Here is a 16,997-nt window from a genome sequence, read left to right as displayed (position 1 = left end):
TGCACACAAAAAAATTTATTTCATAAGTTATTTTCCTTAATTACTTACGAAAAATATATAATTATTAAATTTTATACTTAAATACATGAATAAAAACAAGTGATATAAAAAATATATTTTTTAAGACAATAGATAAATTGATAGTAAAATGTAGTAGAGTATCCACACTAACAAATAACTCGAATTATTCTTATTTGTAAACGAATTATTCTCATGTTTCTATTATAAAAAACAGCCAACTTTAGTTACCGTTCTAACCTAATAGCCTTTCTCAGTGAACATAGCACCGTCACGTTTCTCTTCCTCATCCACCACTACCAGAGCTGTCTTGTTCAGGTAACCTCCTCTATTCCTCTTCCTCTTCCTCTTGTATCTTCTTTGGTTTTTCATGCATTTTATTTTTCCCTCTTCCCAAAATATATCAGGTTATCTTTGAGGCCTTAAACAATTCCTTGAAACTCAGTCACAAGCGCACACTATTTCTGCGGAAATGACTGCATTATCACTGATAGAGTCTCTAGTTCTCCAACTCCACGACATCTCAGCAGTCAAGTTTGGCAATTTCAAGCTCAAATCCGGCATCTCCTCACCAGTCTACATAGACCTCCGCCTCATTATATCTTACCCGTCTCTCCTTCAGAAAATATCCGAAACCTTAATATCCTCGGTCTCCTCCATCTCCTACGAACTCGTGTGTGGTGTCCCTTACACTGCTTTGCCCATTGCCACTTGTGTCTCTCTCGCTCAGAACATCCCCATGGTTATGCGCCGTAAGGAAATCAAAGACTACGGCACTGCTAAAGCTATTGAAGGTGATTTCAAGCCTGGCCAGAGTTGCTTAATAATCGAGGATTTGGTTACCAGTGGCACATCGGTCTTGGAAACTGCGGCGCCTTTGCGTGCTGTAGGGTTGAAGATTAGTGATGCTGTTGTTTTGATCGATAGAGAGCAGGGTGGGAGAGAAAATTTGTTGGAGAACGGTGTTAAGCTGCATGCGATAATTAAGTTGACTGAAATGGTTAAAATTTTGAGGGATCATGGGAAGCTTGATGATGAGATGGTAGGAGTTGTTTTGAGATTCTTAGCGGAGAATCGGAAGGTTGCTGCTTTGGGGAAGGTGGAGAAGCCTAGAAGTACGGTCAAGGCTTTGTCGTTCGGGGAGAGGGCAAAGTTGTCGAAGAATCCAACTGGAAAGAGGATGTTTGAGATAATGGTTGAGAAGGAGAGTAATTTGTGTTTGGCTGCAGATGTTGGAACTGCAGCTGAGTTGCTTGAAATTGCTGAGAAGGTGAGAACTTGTAGTTCTTTCGGAAATCCTCCCATTACATAGTACAAAATCTGTAGAGACAGACACTACTTTGTGTCTTTGTTCACTTGGATGTGCAGTTTGCAGAGTATTTTACAATTGTTTTTATCATTCTTTCTTTTGATTAATTTGATTGTCCTCTCTGTCAGGTTGGACCTGAAATATGTTTGCTGAAGACTCATGTGGACATCTTGCCAGATTTTACTCCTGATTTTGGTTCTAAGCTTCACGCGGTATAGTGCTCAAATAAGCCTTGTTTTTTCTCATGTATGTTTCTCATGATAGGAGAAGAGATTTCCATTTTGACCCCTGTACACTAGAAGATTGCTTGCATTTATGAACACAGAATGCTGATTTCCTGAACTTAACCTAAGATAAGATATTATATGTAACTATGAGCATAACGTGTTATAATTTTTAAGTTTAGTAGCTCCGATACTTCAAAATGGTTGTCACACCAGTATCCCATATGTATTGTATCAGATATTTTGATGCCTTTTAAATACTTTTCATCTTTATATCTTTTAATTATTTTATTCATTTTTTCTGTATCAATGTTTTGTATTGTGTCGTATTTGTATCTGTGCTTCCTAGGCTTTAAGGACTTGGTTACATTTATGATCTACTTGTGCCTAATGTATGCTCTATCTATTGAAGATTGCAGAAAAACATAACTTCTTAATCTTCGAGGATCGCAAATTTGCCGACATTGGTAACACAGTAACCATGCAATATGAAGGGTACGACAATACTAAACTATATTGGATTCCTCTCATCTGTTTATGCATTTAATATGACATATTTCTATCTATTATCTGCAGAGGGATCTTTCATATATTGGATTGGGCTCATATAGTAAATGCTCACATAATCTCTGGTCCTGGAATTGTGGATGGATTAAAATTGAAGGTCTGTAATGGTGCAGCCATTCTCATTATATTATCTTGACTAATGCAAGACCTCAATTAATAGCCTAACATGTTTCTTGAACCATACTCAGGGTTTGCCTCGTGGCAGGGGTCTGTTACTGCTTGCTGAAATGAGTTCAGCTGGTAATCTTGCCAAGGGAGATTATACTGCTGCTGCGTTGAAAATTGCCGAGGAACATTCTGACTTTGTTATTGGCTTCATCTCAGTCAATCCAGCATCATGGCCAGGGGCACCCATAAATCCTTCTTTCATTCAGGCAACTCCTGGAGTTCAAATGGTGACTGGTGGTGATGCTTTGGGGCAGCAATATAACACTCCATATTCTGTAAGCATCTTTTGGTCATACACAGAAGTTAAATGTATAGAAGCATTTTAATATTAATTTACTAGTTCTTTCTTTGATTGAAAAGAACTTCTATGTAGAAAATAGGGTAAGAGAAAGGGAGATGGAGGGATATACTGGTTTATCAGTCTTACTCCCTAATTACTCTGCATTGGACAAGAAAATGAAGATTATTTAACAAGAGTTGAGAGTATACATGTCCTGACAATTAGTGTGCATCGAATATGATTAGGCCTTTCAAATTATAATATGGGGGATGACATGAGTATCATGGATATTCTGGGGCTATTACATAAATATGACAGTTAATCAATATAAATGAAAAGGTGTGAAATGATTCATTGATTTGCTTACCTTACCAAGCTAATATCTTGATTTTATGTCTTATCTCTTATTGAGGGTAACTTAGGTATGGAAATTATAGCTATTTTCCTGTGCTGAAAATACATTAATGAAGTATTTCTTTCCTCTTATTTCTACTATTTTCAGCTGTTATAGCATTTTTCATGCTCGTCTTATATTTGAGCTAGCTGATCTTGACGATTCACCATATGGTTTTCCAGGTCATACACGACCGGGGTAGTGACATTATCATTGTGGGACGTGGCATCATCAAAGCAGCAAATCCTGCTGAGGCAGCTCATGAATACCGTCTTCAAGGATGGAATGCATATTTGGCAAAGAGCACTTGAGAGGTTTGCATTCCAAGAATAAAAGGATGACCTGAAATTATGTTTTTGTGGGACATCTAACTTCACTGGAAACCAGAGTATCTTTGGTATTAAAATGGTGTCTTTGTTTTCATGATAGTAGATGTTTTATTCACAGTTCATCATAGAAATTGGAATAGGGATGCTATTCTATGAATATTTGTTTTCAGCAACAAATTAGGAATAATTGGATTCTGGAATAGAACGTGGGATGACATTCCATTTTTTCAAACCGCTATTATACCAATACATTAGGAATATTTTTTTGGGTATAATCAAGGATATCCGCTCCCATTAATTGAACATTCGACATTTTCGTCCATATAAGAATCTAGTGGAGCTTTACACTATTATACCAATACATTTTTTTGTCACCTACAGGACATTGGTTGAAAGGGAATATTAAAATGTGAACAAGTGTCTTAAATGCATTCGTTAAGGATTCAAAAAGGATATTTCTGCATAGGGAAATAGTATTTTAAAAGTGTTGGAAAGCTATATGTTTAATTTTTTCTATACAAAGCAATTAAGTTGTAATTCTATACACTTGGAATTTCTATACAAGTACTTTTATAGAGTTTTTATGCACTTAATTTCTTGTATCTCTGTATCTGAGGAGGTTCTCATTCCTTTTATAGTGAAGCCTAAACTACTTTAGATAATGTTCCAATGGTATTCAAAATATCTGTTTGGACTAATCATTAAATGCTTTGTTCATTGTGTATTGAACCATGTCGAATTTCATATTAAATGTTTTATTAAATTGTTTTTTAAAATCGTGAATTAAAACAGAATTGTCGGTAGTCAAAGGTTTTATAACTACTGATTAAAAATCGAACAATTAAATAATTATGGGGATAAAAATGGTTTCAAGTTAATAATTTTTTTTTACAAAAATATGAAGAATACATATAAAATCCACCATATGATGTTTCAAAATTTTCTAGGATGTCTTCTTAATCTTTAATTTTTATTTGTTTTTGTTTTGAAATTTTTATATTTTGATTTTATAAAATAATTAGGACTGGATGTTTACACTGTTTAATGGGTGAGAGAAGAGATCTACGACAATAATCAAACTTTTGTTCAACTAGTTAGGGTCAACTACATGTATCAAAGATGATATGATGCTATATCATAAATTAATTAATCATATTTATTGATTAAGTTTTTCTTAATGATTTTGCATATGATTTTTCTTCGTCTTCTTCTTTTTGAAATGGACTAACTTCCAATTAATATTCTTTATAAGCCAATATAGTGATAACCCACATAAAGTAGATGATAATTACAATTACATATAAATTATATCTCTTCCAAACAAGCAATAGGCCTGAAACATGATGACCAGAAATTGATAGATGCAATGAAGGATGAGCTCATGATGCTCTAAAAAAATGAGATATATGACTTGGTAGAGATGTCTAAACACAAAAATGGTATAAGAGTCAAATGAATTTACATAACCAAGTTCAATCTTGACCTGAGAATAAGTATATGACATAAATTTGAAATTTACAGCTCCAGAGTCAATAAGGCAGTAAAAGGTCAATATGTTATGTTTCTATTCATTAGACAACAAAGTATCAATATGACTGTTAGAATATTTCACCTATGTTAAAAGTACTTATGTGACTCATTATGTCATTTATGTAGGAATTTATTTTTTCTGCATCAGTTTTCTTTTTCATGTTGTATAAATTATGTATCTTGTTGATGAATAAAACTAAGTCTTCTACATAATCCATTTTCTCTCTGCATTTTTGTTTGCTAATTTCTTCTCTGATTTGTATGGTATTTTGCCTTTTTCTTCATTGCGGATAATTTCTCTTTCAGATTTGCTTTTAATTTTTTTGGGCTACCAGAAATCTCAACACACTTTAGGCATTCATGGGCCCAATAATTTTTTGTGGGGTTAGCCCATCCAGTTCTCCATTAGTTTGCATCTCCTTTTCCATAGGTATATATTCCCAACATCAGAGAGAACTTCATTATGAAGCCTAACACATGGAGGAAATGTGTTGCACACCACGTTCTAAGTTTCGTCCATCCATTCCTAGGTTGTCACATCCACAAAGCCTCCACCATAATTAAGTATTAGGAATGATAATGGGGTGAATCAGGATTGAATTTGTACTTACTCAACCTCAAACCTAAATTAAGTGGACCCAGTATAATCTGATTAGAATGCGCTTGAAACATATATTTATATATATATAGGTTCTATAATATATATATATATATATACTTTGTAGGCTTATGTATATCAGTCTAGTTGGGTTCGAAGTTAACTATACCAAACCCGAAAGTCGTACTCGGGTAAAACCTGAACTCTAACACTTTGAGTTTTTCCCATTAAATTAGAGTTGAGCTCGGGTAGGTACCATTCGGTTTTCATTGTCATACTATCCTTACAAAACTATCCACATCCTCCAAGCATGTTCAAACCACCAAAAACATGATTTTATCATATTCTCTACAATATAAACTATTTCAACTTTCTCTATAGTTTTTCTTTCATTATCCTATCTTATTTAATATAACCACACATGCAATATAATATCTTCATCTTTGTTATGCAGAGTCTAGTATATTGTGTGGTCCGAAATCAAGGGTCCTCAACTTTATTGTATTGTATGTCTTGGTCTTTACATGTTTTTTTTTCTAGTTTAGTTATTTGAGTTTTGTTTCTAAACATAGTTGTCTTAGTTTAGTAATTTTTGTTTCTATACATGGTTGTCATTGGGGCTGGAAACGAGCCGAACTGAGTCGAATCAGAGCTCAGCTCAGTTCCGCTCGATAAAGATTGGTCTAACTCGAAACTCAACTCGAATTCAATACGAGTTATTTTTTTAGCTTGAGTTTGGCTCGATTAAAGTTCACGAACTGTTCGGTACAGTTTAATTAATTCATTTGGACAACTTAAATAATTAATTAAAATTTGAAAAATACTGCAAAAGGTTTTTTATATATATATATATAATCTTGTTTATATATATAATAATAATAAATATAAAAATAATGTATATGAAATAGTAAACATAAAAAATAGTTTATATATAAATATAGATTTGCTAATATAGGGAACTTCTCTTTTTAATTAGGTACATGTTAGCAATGAATACCACAAAATTTTATCAAAAATATCCTTTATATTTTGGAGAGATAAGAATGTTACTAAGGTTATTTTAGTAACATTACTTTAAAAAACAATAAACAAAAAAAATCACATTCATCTCCTCTATCATCCTCAACCACTCATCTTCCTCTATCATCCTCAACCACTCATCTTCCTCTATCATCCCCAATCACTATGTCCCATAATGAAGTGTCATTGTATGCAATATGTTTATATATTCTTCACTAAATTGTACTTGCAATGCTATAATTGACACTTCATTATGGTGGGACAAGGTGGTTGGGATGATAGAGGGACATGGTGGTTAGGGACAATAGAGGAAGATGAGTGATTGGAAATGATAGAGGAGATGAATGTGATTTTTTGTTTATTGTTTTTTAAAGTAATGTTACTAAAATAACCTTATTAACGTTCTTATCTCTCCAAAATATAAATGATATTTTTTACAAAACTTTATGGTATTCATTGCTAACATGTACCCAACTAAAAAGGGAGGTTCCTATCTTAGCAAATCTCATATATATATATATATATATCAAGCCAACTCATGAACCTAATGAGTCGAACTATATCCAACTCAAGTTCAGTTCATTTATTTAACGAGCTCAAGTTCAGCTCATTTGGTTCAAGAACCAAATTTATCGAACTAAATAACGAATCGAATTTTGAACGAATACCGAGTTGGTTCGGTTCATTGTCAGTATCAGTTGTGATAATAACTTTTTCTTCCAGTTATTCGAAATGCACGAATAATTTATTTGAAGAAAAGGCTAGTTTATTTGCTTTGAATTGATATCTCAAATGGGTGAAGATTAATAGTACATTGCTATTCAAACATAAGCTCAAAATTTATCAAAACAAATTCCAAACACATTTAATCATTTGCATTTTGCTCACCTGACAGGGTAAAATAAATCAATTTTTGCTTTTGCAATGAATTGATATATATTCTTTGGAGGACTAACATGGTGGTTATCGTATCCTTGTAGGACATATTTGATGGTTTATACTAATAAGTAATAAATAGTAGTGTCACCTTGAAAGTGCACTTTGCAATTTAGAGATTAAAGTGCATCAATCTGGATGGTTGAATATGATAATTAGTTGATGTCAGCAACAAACATCTCAAAAGCTAATGTATAATAGAATTTAATTCAAATTAATGTTAGACTCTAAAATGTACGTATTGGTAGATGTAAGTTGATAACTTTTAAGGACGTTATAGTAAAAATAGTATTTGAAAACACAAATTGACTTTTCTTGAAAAGAAATAAAAGAACTATTTAAAAATTCTTTAACCAAGGGATTTGAAACTAAACCTCAACTACAAGTCTACAACTACTAAATTTCTAGTATGTTCATGCTAAATAAAAACTGTTTAGAGACCTCAAATGGAATTCTGACTCTTCCCAATGTTGTCAAACACGTACTAACTGGTTGTGACAAGTAGTGAACTGATCCATGAGTTTTACGTGTAATGGAAAGAGTCCACTAACAAAATAAATTGCAATAACAAGATAACATACATATACACAACCTTAATCTCAGGGCAGGAATAGTTGTTTCCAAAATTTTAATCCATAACATCAGAGTCATTAAATATCAACTTTACCATTGCTTCAAACTAACCCTCTAATACATATATATATATATATATATATATATATATATATATATATATATATATATATATATATATATATAAACCTTTAACAAGAAAAACTATATTTAATTTGGTAATGAAGGATTTCACACAAATAAAAGTCCGAATATTCCAAACCAAAACATTAGGAATAATCAGAATGCTTTCTTTAAGTTTTAATGTATCAATTTAAATGCCTTATATATATTATTTGAAGCTGTATTTTTCTCATTGAAAAAAAAATCAACTTAAATATCATTTATATAAATAATATTTTAAAGGTTTTGTTTACGAGTTGAGTTTTAGATTTAGATGGAAACGAAGAAAAAAGGAAAGTTTCAGAATCATCTCACGTATATTTCATAAGAGTTAATTACAAAGACATCCCTTGAGTTTTAGTGAAATTACACAAACCACCCCTCACTTTTCTACACAAACCACCCCTCACTTTTCTACACAAACTTTCCCTAGTTTTAATATTTTCGTTGCACTGACCACCCCTGCATGAGAAATAAGTGTAATATTTTAAATAAAAATGTGATAAATGCAATTAAGTTAAATAAAACATGATATATTATGAGAAAAAATTCAAATAATATACAAATCAATGTATCTTTATTATTTTTTGTTACAAAATGCATCAACAATTCTAAAGAGATATTGTTTAAATCGCTCTTATACTATATCGTAACGAACCAAAAATAATAAAGGGTACCGACTCATATTATTTGAATTTGTCTCCACAATATACCATATTTTGTTTAACTTAATTGCATTTATCACATTTTTTGTTCAAAAAATTATACTTATTTCTTATGCAAGGGTGGTCAGTGTAACAAAAGTATAAAAATTAGGGGTTTGTGTAGGTGTGAAAAAGTGAGGAGTAGTTTGCGTAATTTTGCTAAAGGGGTGTCAATGTAATTTGCTCTATTTCATAACTCTCCGACCTTCATTTTTAATCTTTCCTCTTCAAATTTCAACTCATAAACAGAACTCAAAGGTACTTACTACACTGAAACTTTATTATTATATTGTTTTACATATCCGAATGGTACACTAACAGAAAAAGCATCAGTAAAAGAATTCTACATGCTATCCTTACACCACTAAAATAAATTACAGTTAAAGTTTAGGAAAGCAAAACAACAAATGATATAACAAAGGCATGTTATCATGACCAGATTTGCTCACAACTGCTCTACATCAAACCAGAAAAGAAGCGATGCGCGAGCATAAATCACTCTGACTCGTTGTAAGACCAGATCTCCACTTGTCAAGACGGCTTTGGCACCCCCTTCGATACGAGTTTGCGAAACAAATACGCCATCACCCTTATTACCCTTCATTGATGAGGGAATAACCTCATTGCGACTGGAAGTACTCACAATGGGACATGAGAGATAATCAAGAGGGTTTGTTTCACACTGAAGTATGCATCCATCTACTGTTAGTCTTCCCCTTCTATGTAGCAAGCAGCAACCGAGCTCTGCTTTCACCGTTAAGTTCGCTAACTTGCAGGTGGAAAGGAACTCCAACGCACTGCTCAGAGGAAACGAAAAGCGCATATCATATGCTGCTTAAGATGAAATATTTGGTGGTACTTTTTAAGAAGTCCTTTCCAAGCTGCCGAATAATGCTTGAGATGGTAATTAACATTCATCGTCCCATAAAGTATGTCACAACCTTGAGCTATGGTTTCCGATTGGTCGAGAAACATCATCTCTCTATTAATTGTTGGAAATTTAAATTGATTGATCCATCAAAAATCCATGACACATTGTTGTGGCACACTGGGATAGCAAACGTTCCCATCTAACGACACACGAATGCCATCCATGAACCCCAAACACATCGCATGAGGCTCAAAGGCACTGTATTGCCAAGCATGTTATCCATTGAAAATGTAGCAGCATAAAGGTGGCTCATATCTACCACTTCAAAAGTTCACTACACAACTAGATAAAATATAAATAATAAGGAATGCAAACCTGTCTGAGCCTCGGGAACAAATTAGTGTTGTGTCATCTGGAACTTCACCTGCACCAATCTGAACAAGGAACATTAATTTTGGATAAGAAAGCATAGATTTTTTTTAAATATCATCAACACTTATTCTTTCCTCAAGAATTAGATTGATCCCACTAGATAGGAAATTTAAATGATTTGCTGCAATTGGGTTTCGAACCTGCGTTCCAACTGTCAAATGGCAAACACCACAACCAATGCATCCAACGATGAATGGTTGCATTCATGAGAAGATAGAAGCATCAATTATCATTAGCGAAGAATTCGCTTACGAGCATTTGGCAGAGACATAAAACTGACATTGGACTGTTTGTTTCAGTTCTTTTTTAAGACCCTTTCAAACAGTTCTTGAAAAAATGTTCAGAAAAAAAAATACTTGAATGGAAAACTTGCTTTGGGACCCTATTTTTTCTCTGCTAGTATTGTTAGTCTGAGGATTATCTTCACGGAAATGAATCACTTCACGGATTATGACAAACTAAGTGGCATTTCATTTGGGTCTATTGCAACAGCAGCCACATTGGAATCTGAGCAAATCTTGTTGTAGTTTCTAGTAGCATTGGAGTCTAAGCAGTTCTTGCTGTGCTTTTCTCTCTCAATAACACACCAAATTTTGGGTCTTCCTTACACATGAAAGCAACTCCACATCTAGTGTTAATTATTAAACCCAACCCAAAACATGATTTTCTGAAATTCAGTTATTTGCAGTGACATTAGTTGACCTAAACAAGCCGGGATAACTTCATAGCATAGGATGACGCAAAATATTTTTGTCTGATATAAGAAGTCATCAAGATGAAGGGGAGAAAAATACAAAGAGAAGTGAGGATAAGGAATCCTCCTTAGCAGAAGTACAAATCAACAGCAACTAAAACCATTTCCCACTGGGTGGGATTGGTTGCATGGAGCAACAGTACAATACAGAAAACAACAAAGAAAAAGGAGAAAATCAATGGATCCAAGTTGTTCAATCCCTCAAGATGCTTACAAGGGAAACCGCATTATAAAGGCAATATGCTTAAGTGCTTAACAACAAATAGAAACCAAACGCCTAAACTTATTGATGTGCTTAACAACAAAAAATCAGTTAATACTGTATCGCGACATGAAAATTATTAACAATGAAGTGTTCAACAAAGCAAGGAAGGTTAAAAAGGAGTCCCGTCTATGTCCAACACATATTGGACACTTGACTTGACTCAGGTGGAGCTTCTATGTCATAACACAACCTAGGCATATTTATATTAATATGGCTCAATAAGGAACAAAAGAAAAAAAGTCAGTTATTAATATTTACAACTTGCTGAATACCATCTAAATGTGTTTTTAACACATAAATAAAAAATAAAAACAACTATATATGTCTAATTAAATTCCACCACCACCATGTAAGAAAAGAGCTAACTCACCAAGCAAAGTGGTTTATCTATTTGAATATTTGAGACACGATGGCTTCCACCAGCTGCTATTAGAATGGTATCACCCGGTCTGTAAGAAAAAAATACATTTATAACCCATGGCCTAAAGAAAAATCTAGAGTCATACACAAACAACATTAATGCTACATGCCTTGAAGCAGAGATAGCAGTTTCAATGTTGGGGAAAACACCAGGTTCAGATAAGTCTCGGACTGAGCGATCTACTCGAAGCCACAGGCGAGGATGACATGCCAAGTAATTCCATCTGTGGCAAACGAGGGCGGTATTAAAGCGATCTGCAAACTCAATAGCAGCTTCGTGACAGAAATGCAACATAGTATTTTATTTATTACATTGTTCTTTAATAAGAAAATGTTAGTTAAAAGGAGGATCGAAGTGTAAGAACAAGGAGGGTGAGGAATTTCCTCTAAAATAAGAAAAAGCAACAGACACACAAACAATGAGGCAGGGCTTCCCAATCTCTTTGCAAATCAGTGACGGAAACATTCTCAAATCTCAAAGCCATGGTGAACACCAGAGGGAGGGAGGCTAAAAGTACAACCATGTCCCAAAGTATTTTTATCAGAAGGAAAATACCTTTAAAATCAACTAAAATTCTATACAGCCAGAGTTTTTGTCAGAATGAGTTGCCATTGTAATATTGGATAGATGAGTGATCCCGTGTCATTTGAATCTAGCTGAACTACCAAAATTCTAGCAAATCTTATCTGGGCATAAGTTTTTACTAAAACCTTTGTATCAACCAAACTTTCAAGGTGGAAAAGCACACACCCAGTGATAAGACTGGTATCAAACAGAAACAGTAGGTAGAAAATAGAAGAAAGAATCGATACAAGATCAATGTGATCTTGACCAGTAAATTGTATTATTGCAGAAAGTGTGTATACAATGATGAAGAACTCCTTTGGCCAGAGAGTAACTTCCCTAACTGATTTCCTAAATTAGTTCCCAATTACAACTTCTCCAAAAACTACATCTTACAAGCTTTCCCTTCTCTATTTATACAACTAATACACTAGTCTAACTAACTAGTAAGGGTATTCTAGGAATTCCCTCTTTATTTAATTCAAACAACTCCTAACAACAAACCTCTTTTCTACTACCCTATGCCTACCCTATCACCCAGCATTAATTGCAAACTCAAAGGATTGGTTATTGTTTTTAGCTACATCACAATGCAGAAATAAACGACTCATTTGTGCAGATCTTGACTTGTGCATAACTGTATAACACACATGTCGGAGGGGGCAGGGGGGTGGCTGTGTCAGACCTATGAATCTTAAGTCAACTTAATAAATACTATTCACTACCATTTTTCGAAGATAAATGTACCACTTGGGAAGTGAGTTGGAACCAAAAGAGGAATTGCAATACATGCCACAAGAGTAATTAACCAATCAGAGATTCAGAGTTAGCTGAGAAGTCAATAGAATCAAATACAAGTAAAAGGGATTGTGCATTGGTAACTTCGGTCACCCAATGTGTTAGAGAAGAGGAAACCCCACTTTAAATGGGAACCTTAACCAATGAGAAAATTCTATTGCAGAAATTATGCAAGGTATGGACATAAGGGCAAATAATAGCAGACCTCTAATAAGGAGAGTCTATGCTAAGAAGAATACATGTGAGTATCGGGAAGTAGGGCCCTGTGATGTCATCGATAGAATAACAATCATAACTGTTAGAGAGAACAACCGGATTAGTACAGCTAGATTCAGTTACTAGTGGTTGTAGACAAGGCAGTTCGACAGAAAGGGAGAGGGTGACCATTTATTCGGGAAAGGAAAGTTAGAATACCATGTGGTAGGAGAGTTTACTAGTGGTTGTAGACGGTCATAAGGCAGTTCGACAGAAAGGGAGAGGGTGATCATTTGTTCGGGAAAGGAAAGGAAAGTTTGAATACCATTTAGTAGGAGAGTTCTGTTTTATCGCTGTGCACTGTTCTTCATCTCCGTCATGGTATCACCCTTATACAGATACAGAGACCACTGTTTCCATCAATAATACTACTCTGTCCCTCAATTTCTGGTGCAGTTCTATTAGAAAGCCTCTATGAAGGACACAATCACACAATACTGACACATGTGTCATACCCAAATTTGATAAAAGTGCTATCACCTAGCATAATGTAAACCATACATTCTAAATAACTTGGTGGCAATTTACCAATTAAATCGTTTGTTTCAATAACAAAAAGAACTCAATAGAGAAAAATTTGGATGAGGTAACAAGCATGTCAAGAAGGGAGGTAATGATTAACTAGTTAAATTTTTCCACTGTTTATCAAAATTGGATAGTCCCCATGAAACTACTATACATGAACATGCTTGTATATTTCATAAATATCCAACTTTTAGGCTCCAAAATATAAAATCATATTCCCCACCCTTGATTCAAACCTAAAAATATAAGCTTTTCATTTCTCAAAACACAACAAGACGCAAATAAAGCTCAAAAGTCAACACCAAATACTCGTGATCCTTACAAATAGAGAAGAAAAGTTCATCCAATTTCAAAATCAAGTTCATTTTCTAAATTACATAAATAAAGACATATTAAGCACTATAAATCCCAATAATTACATTAAAAACAGTAAAATCTGTGGATAAAAAAATCTGGGTATTGTTGAATAAACCGAAAAGATTGAAATTTTGGAGAAAAAAACAGAAGGGTAATTGAAAAAGTAGATTATACCTGGAATAGGGGGAAGGAAGCTGAATATATGCATAAGAGTACCATCATCAAGATTATTGAAGAGAGAAGAAGAAGAAGAAGAGTTTCGTTTCTTTCTGTTGTTGTTCTTCCTCTTCCACTGTTCCTTAGTATCTTTTTCCATTACCGTCGTGTTCCTATGAGCCATGTTTGGTTCCAACTCCACAGGTTATTCACCTCCTCATTGAACTTGTAATGCCCTGTTTGGGTTATTAGTTTTTTATTACTTTTAAGTCATTGTTTGTCACGTGGAAGGATTGGAAATTGTGATTAGGCCAATGAGCCCATCATATGTTCATTGGGCCTAACATAATCTCACCCAATTGATTTAGTATCTCCATTATTATTTGTATTTGATATATTTATTTATATTAAATTTATGTAATATCTCACAAATTTATTATCTTTCTATAATAATTGTAGTCTTTCATTTTTACTTATTAGATAAGGTCAGTTACAAGGATCAAATGATATAATAATATTCTATCATAAATCATATCTTTAAATCTTTTCTAATCGTTTCACCTATAATTTTATTGACATTTCTCTTCTGAAAATTGGACTAACCTCAATTTCATCTACTTTTCTTAGTAGGATTTCTAACGGTCTCTTCCACACATGTCCAAACCACCTAGGACATGATTTTACCATATTTTATGAAATAGGAGTTACACCAACTCTCTTCATGTTGAATACATTTTTAATCATATATTTTCTAGTATATTCACTCATCTAATGCATCAGTTTCATATCTCTTGCATGGATTTTATTCTTTTTTGATATGTTAACAGCTAACATTCATTTTCTCACAATATTACGAATCTTATAGTTGTGCGGTAAAATTTCCCTTAAGCTTAAGTAATATGTTTTCTATCACATGACATGTGAAGCACTTCGTCTTTTCATCCACCCGCATGAATCATATAGTTTACATTTATATCAATTTCTCAATCATGTGGTATGATTGACACAAGATATTTAAATCCAATGACTTATGGTATGACATGATCTTCAATCTTTAACTCCGTAGTAGAGTTTGCCTACTTCTTACTAAACCTACATTTCATATACTTTGTCTTACTTCAATTTACACGAAAGCTATGTACTTCTAAAGCTTGTCTCCATATTTCTAGGTTCTCATTTAATTCCTCTCGACTCTCTAACTAGGATAAATCATCCACACACAAAACATGCATTGTGACATCATTAAGTATATCCAATACCAATATAAACAAGCAAAGGCTTCATATTTTCCTTTATGTAGTCTTATGGCAATAGGAAAATCTTTTGAGACTCTATCTTGTATTCTTACACTGGTCTCGACTGCATCATACATATCATTGATTGCTCCAATATAGGAAATCTGAATACATTTTTTCTATAAAGCTTTCTACAATACCCCTTTAAGCAACTTATTATGTGTCTTCTCTAAATGAATGAAAATCAAGTACAAGTCTCTTTGGGTCTTTGGCATCTCTCCATTAATTTCAATAGTAAATATATAACCTTTATGGTCGACCTCCCCCAACATAAAACAAATTAATTTTTAATGATATGCGTCTATTGTCTCAACCTCCACTTAATTATTCTTTTCGATAGCTTCATAGTATGGTTCATGAGCCTAATCCCCAATATAGTTTGTAAAATTTGTATGTCACATATGTTCTTATAAGTAGAGATTAAAATGATTATCCTTCACCCATTTGACATCTCCTTAGACCTAATGATCTTGTTAAACAACTTTATGAACCAACTAATGTCATAATCTCCTAGAACTTCTCAGGCCTCAATAGTTTCTATCAAACTTGTCATTCTACATCCATTTCAAAGTTCATATCTCATGAAACTCCCAAATTAAATGTATAATTTTAATGCTCATCTTTAATGATTAGTCAATCAGAAAGTAAAGAATCATGTTCATCATCGAAAAGCTTATAAAATAGTTATCTCATTTTCATTAATATCATTATCATTCATCAAGACTTTTCATCTTCATCTTTAATATATTTCACTTGGTCCAAGTTTATTGTCTTTCTTTCACTACCCTTTAAAAGCACTTTCCCTAAAATTTTATAAACACACATATAAATAGAAAAAATATGTTGAAAATACTTATTTAGAAATAGAAATAGTATAAACTAGGTCCATATTTAATTTAAATGAGGAGAATAAATAACAAAAAGACCGATTAAGCTTTGAACTGACTTTCCGCTTCAAAAGCAGAAGTGAAGATACGACATGAGTCGTGACAAAGCTATTAAAATTTCATTAATTATGTAGTTAAGTGTCACGCCCCGATTTTCAACCGAATACCGGTCACACGATTGATTTGGAGTCGCTACTACGTTTTTGCGGTCAAAACGTAGAAAACCCTTTGATGCCCAAATATTGGATAGATTGGTCTTCGAACAATAACTCTGGACTCAAGAGTCGATTATGGATCGGGGGAGGTATTAGCACCTCGTCCACCCATTATCAAACAATACCCGCATTAATCGAATAAAACTAAGTATACCCAAAAACTTATTTAATCAAGTGACTTTTATTGAAAGAAAAATTATTATTTTTTATTTTTGTATTTGACAAGAGTTCATCTTGCTCCTATGTATCCTCAGGTGTAATAGGGAAATCAAGACTATGTAGTTTTAGGGTAGAAAATGTTTGGTGTATTGGATTGATATTAGTTATGAAAGGTGGTTTAAGAAATTGTGAGTAGATAGGGAAAGAGAATGATAAACTTTACCACGTATC

At 33.4% G+C, this 16,997-nt stretch overlaps 2 protein-coding genes across 2 annotated transcripts; one reads left to right on the top strand and one right to left on the bottom strand.

Annotated features, from left to right (window-relative positions):
• Positions 231-3,519, top strand: LOC109335943 (uridine 5'-monophosphate synthase-like). The gene is made up of 7 exons (XM_019572224.1): positions 231-336; positions 426-1,288; positions 1,456-1,539; positions 1,964-2,046; positions 2,128-2,215; positions 2,307-2,561; positions 3,143-3,519. The coding sequence occupies exons 2-7, from the start codon at positions 491-493 to the stop codon at positions 3,269-3,271; spliced, it is 1,437 nt and encodes a 478-aa protein (XP_019427769.1). The 5' UTR covers positions 231-336; positions 426-490; the 3' UTR covers positions 3,272-3,519.
• Positions 9,066-14,448, bottom strand: LOC109335933 (F-box protein SKIP5). The gene is made up of 5 exons (XM_019572213.1): positions 14,229-14,448; positions 11,665-11,809; positions 11,505-11,583; positions 10,059-10,117; positions 9,066-9,609 (listed from the first exon to the last, which is right to left on the bottom strand). Exons 1-5 carry the CDS (start codon positions 14,392-14,394, stop codon positions 9,258-9,260), a joined length of 801 nt encoding a protein of 266 aa, XP_019427758.1. The 5' UTR covers positions 14,395-14,448; the 3' UTR covers positions 9,066-9,257.

The sequence above is a fragment of the Lupinus angustifolius genome, chromosome LG02, assembly GCF_001865875.1.
Source record: "Lupinus angustifolius cultivar Tanjil chromosome LG02, LupAngTanjil_v1.0, whole genome shotgun sequence".
In the NCBI taxonomy this organism is placed as follows: Eukaryota; Viridiplantae; Streptophyta; class Magnoliopsida; order Fabales; family Fabaceae; genus Lupinus; species Lupinus angustifolius.
Note: the sequence above shows the minus strand (reverse complement) of the source record. Positions and strands in the feature narration are given on the sequence as shown.

Excerpts from the sequence above, each read along its gene's own strand:
- LOC109335933 (XM_019572213.1), bottom strand. The coding sequence starts at position 14,394 with ATGGCTCATAGGAACACGACGGTAATGGAAAAAGATACTAAGGAACAG. Across the intron at positions 11,810-14,228 it reads CTTCCTTCCCCCTATTCCAG|ATCGCTTTAATACCGCCCTC; the intron begins GTATAATCTACT and ends TTGAGTTTGCAG. Across the intron at positions 10,118-11,504 it reads TAGATAAACCACTTTGCTTG|ATTGGTGCAGGTGAAGTTCC; the intron begins GTGAGTTAGCTC and ends TTCCTTGTTCAG.
- LOC109335943 (XM_019572224.1), top strand. The coding sequence starts at position 491 with ATGACTGCATTATCACTGATAGAGTCTCTAGTTCTCCAACTCCACGAC. Across the intron at positions 1,540-1,963 it reads TTGGTTCTAAGCTTCACGCG|ATTGCAGAAAAACATAACTT; the intron begins GTATAGTGCTCA and ends TATCTATTGAAG. Across the intron at positions 2,216-2,306 it reads TGGATGGATTAAAATTGAAG|GGTTTGCCTCGTGGCAGGGG; the intron begins GTCTGTAATGGT and ends AACCATACTCAG.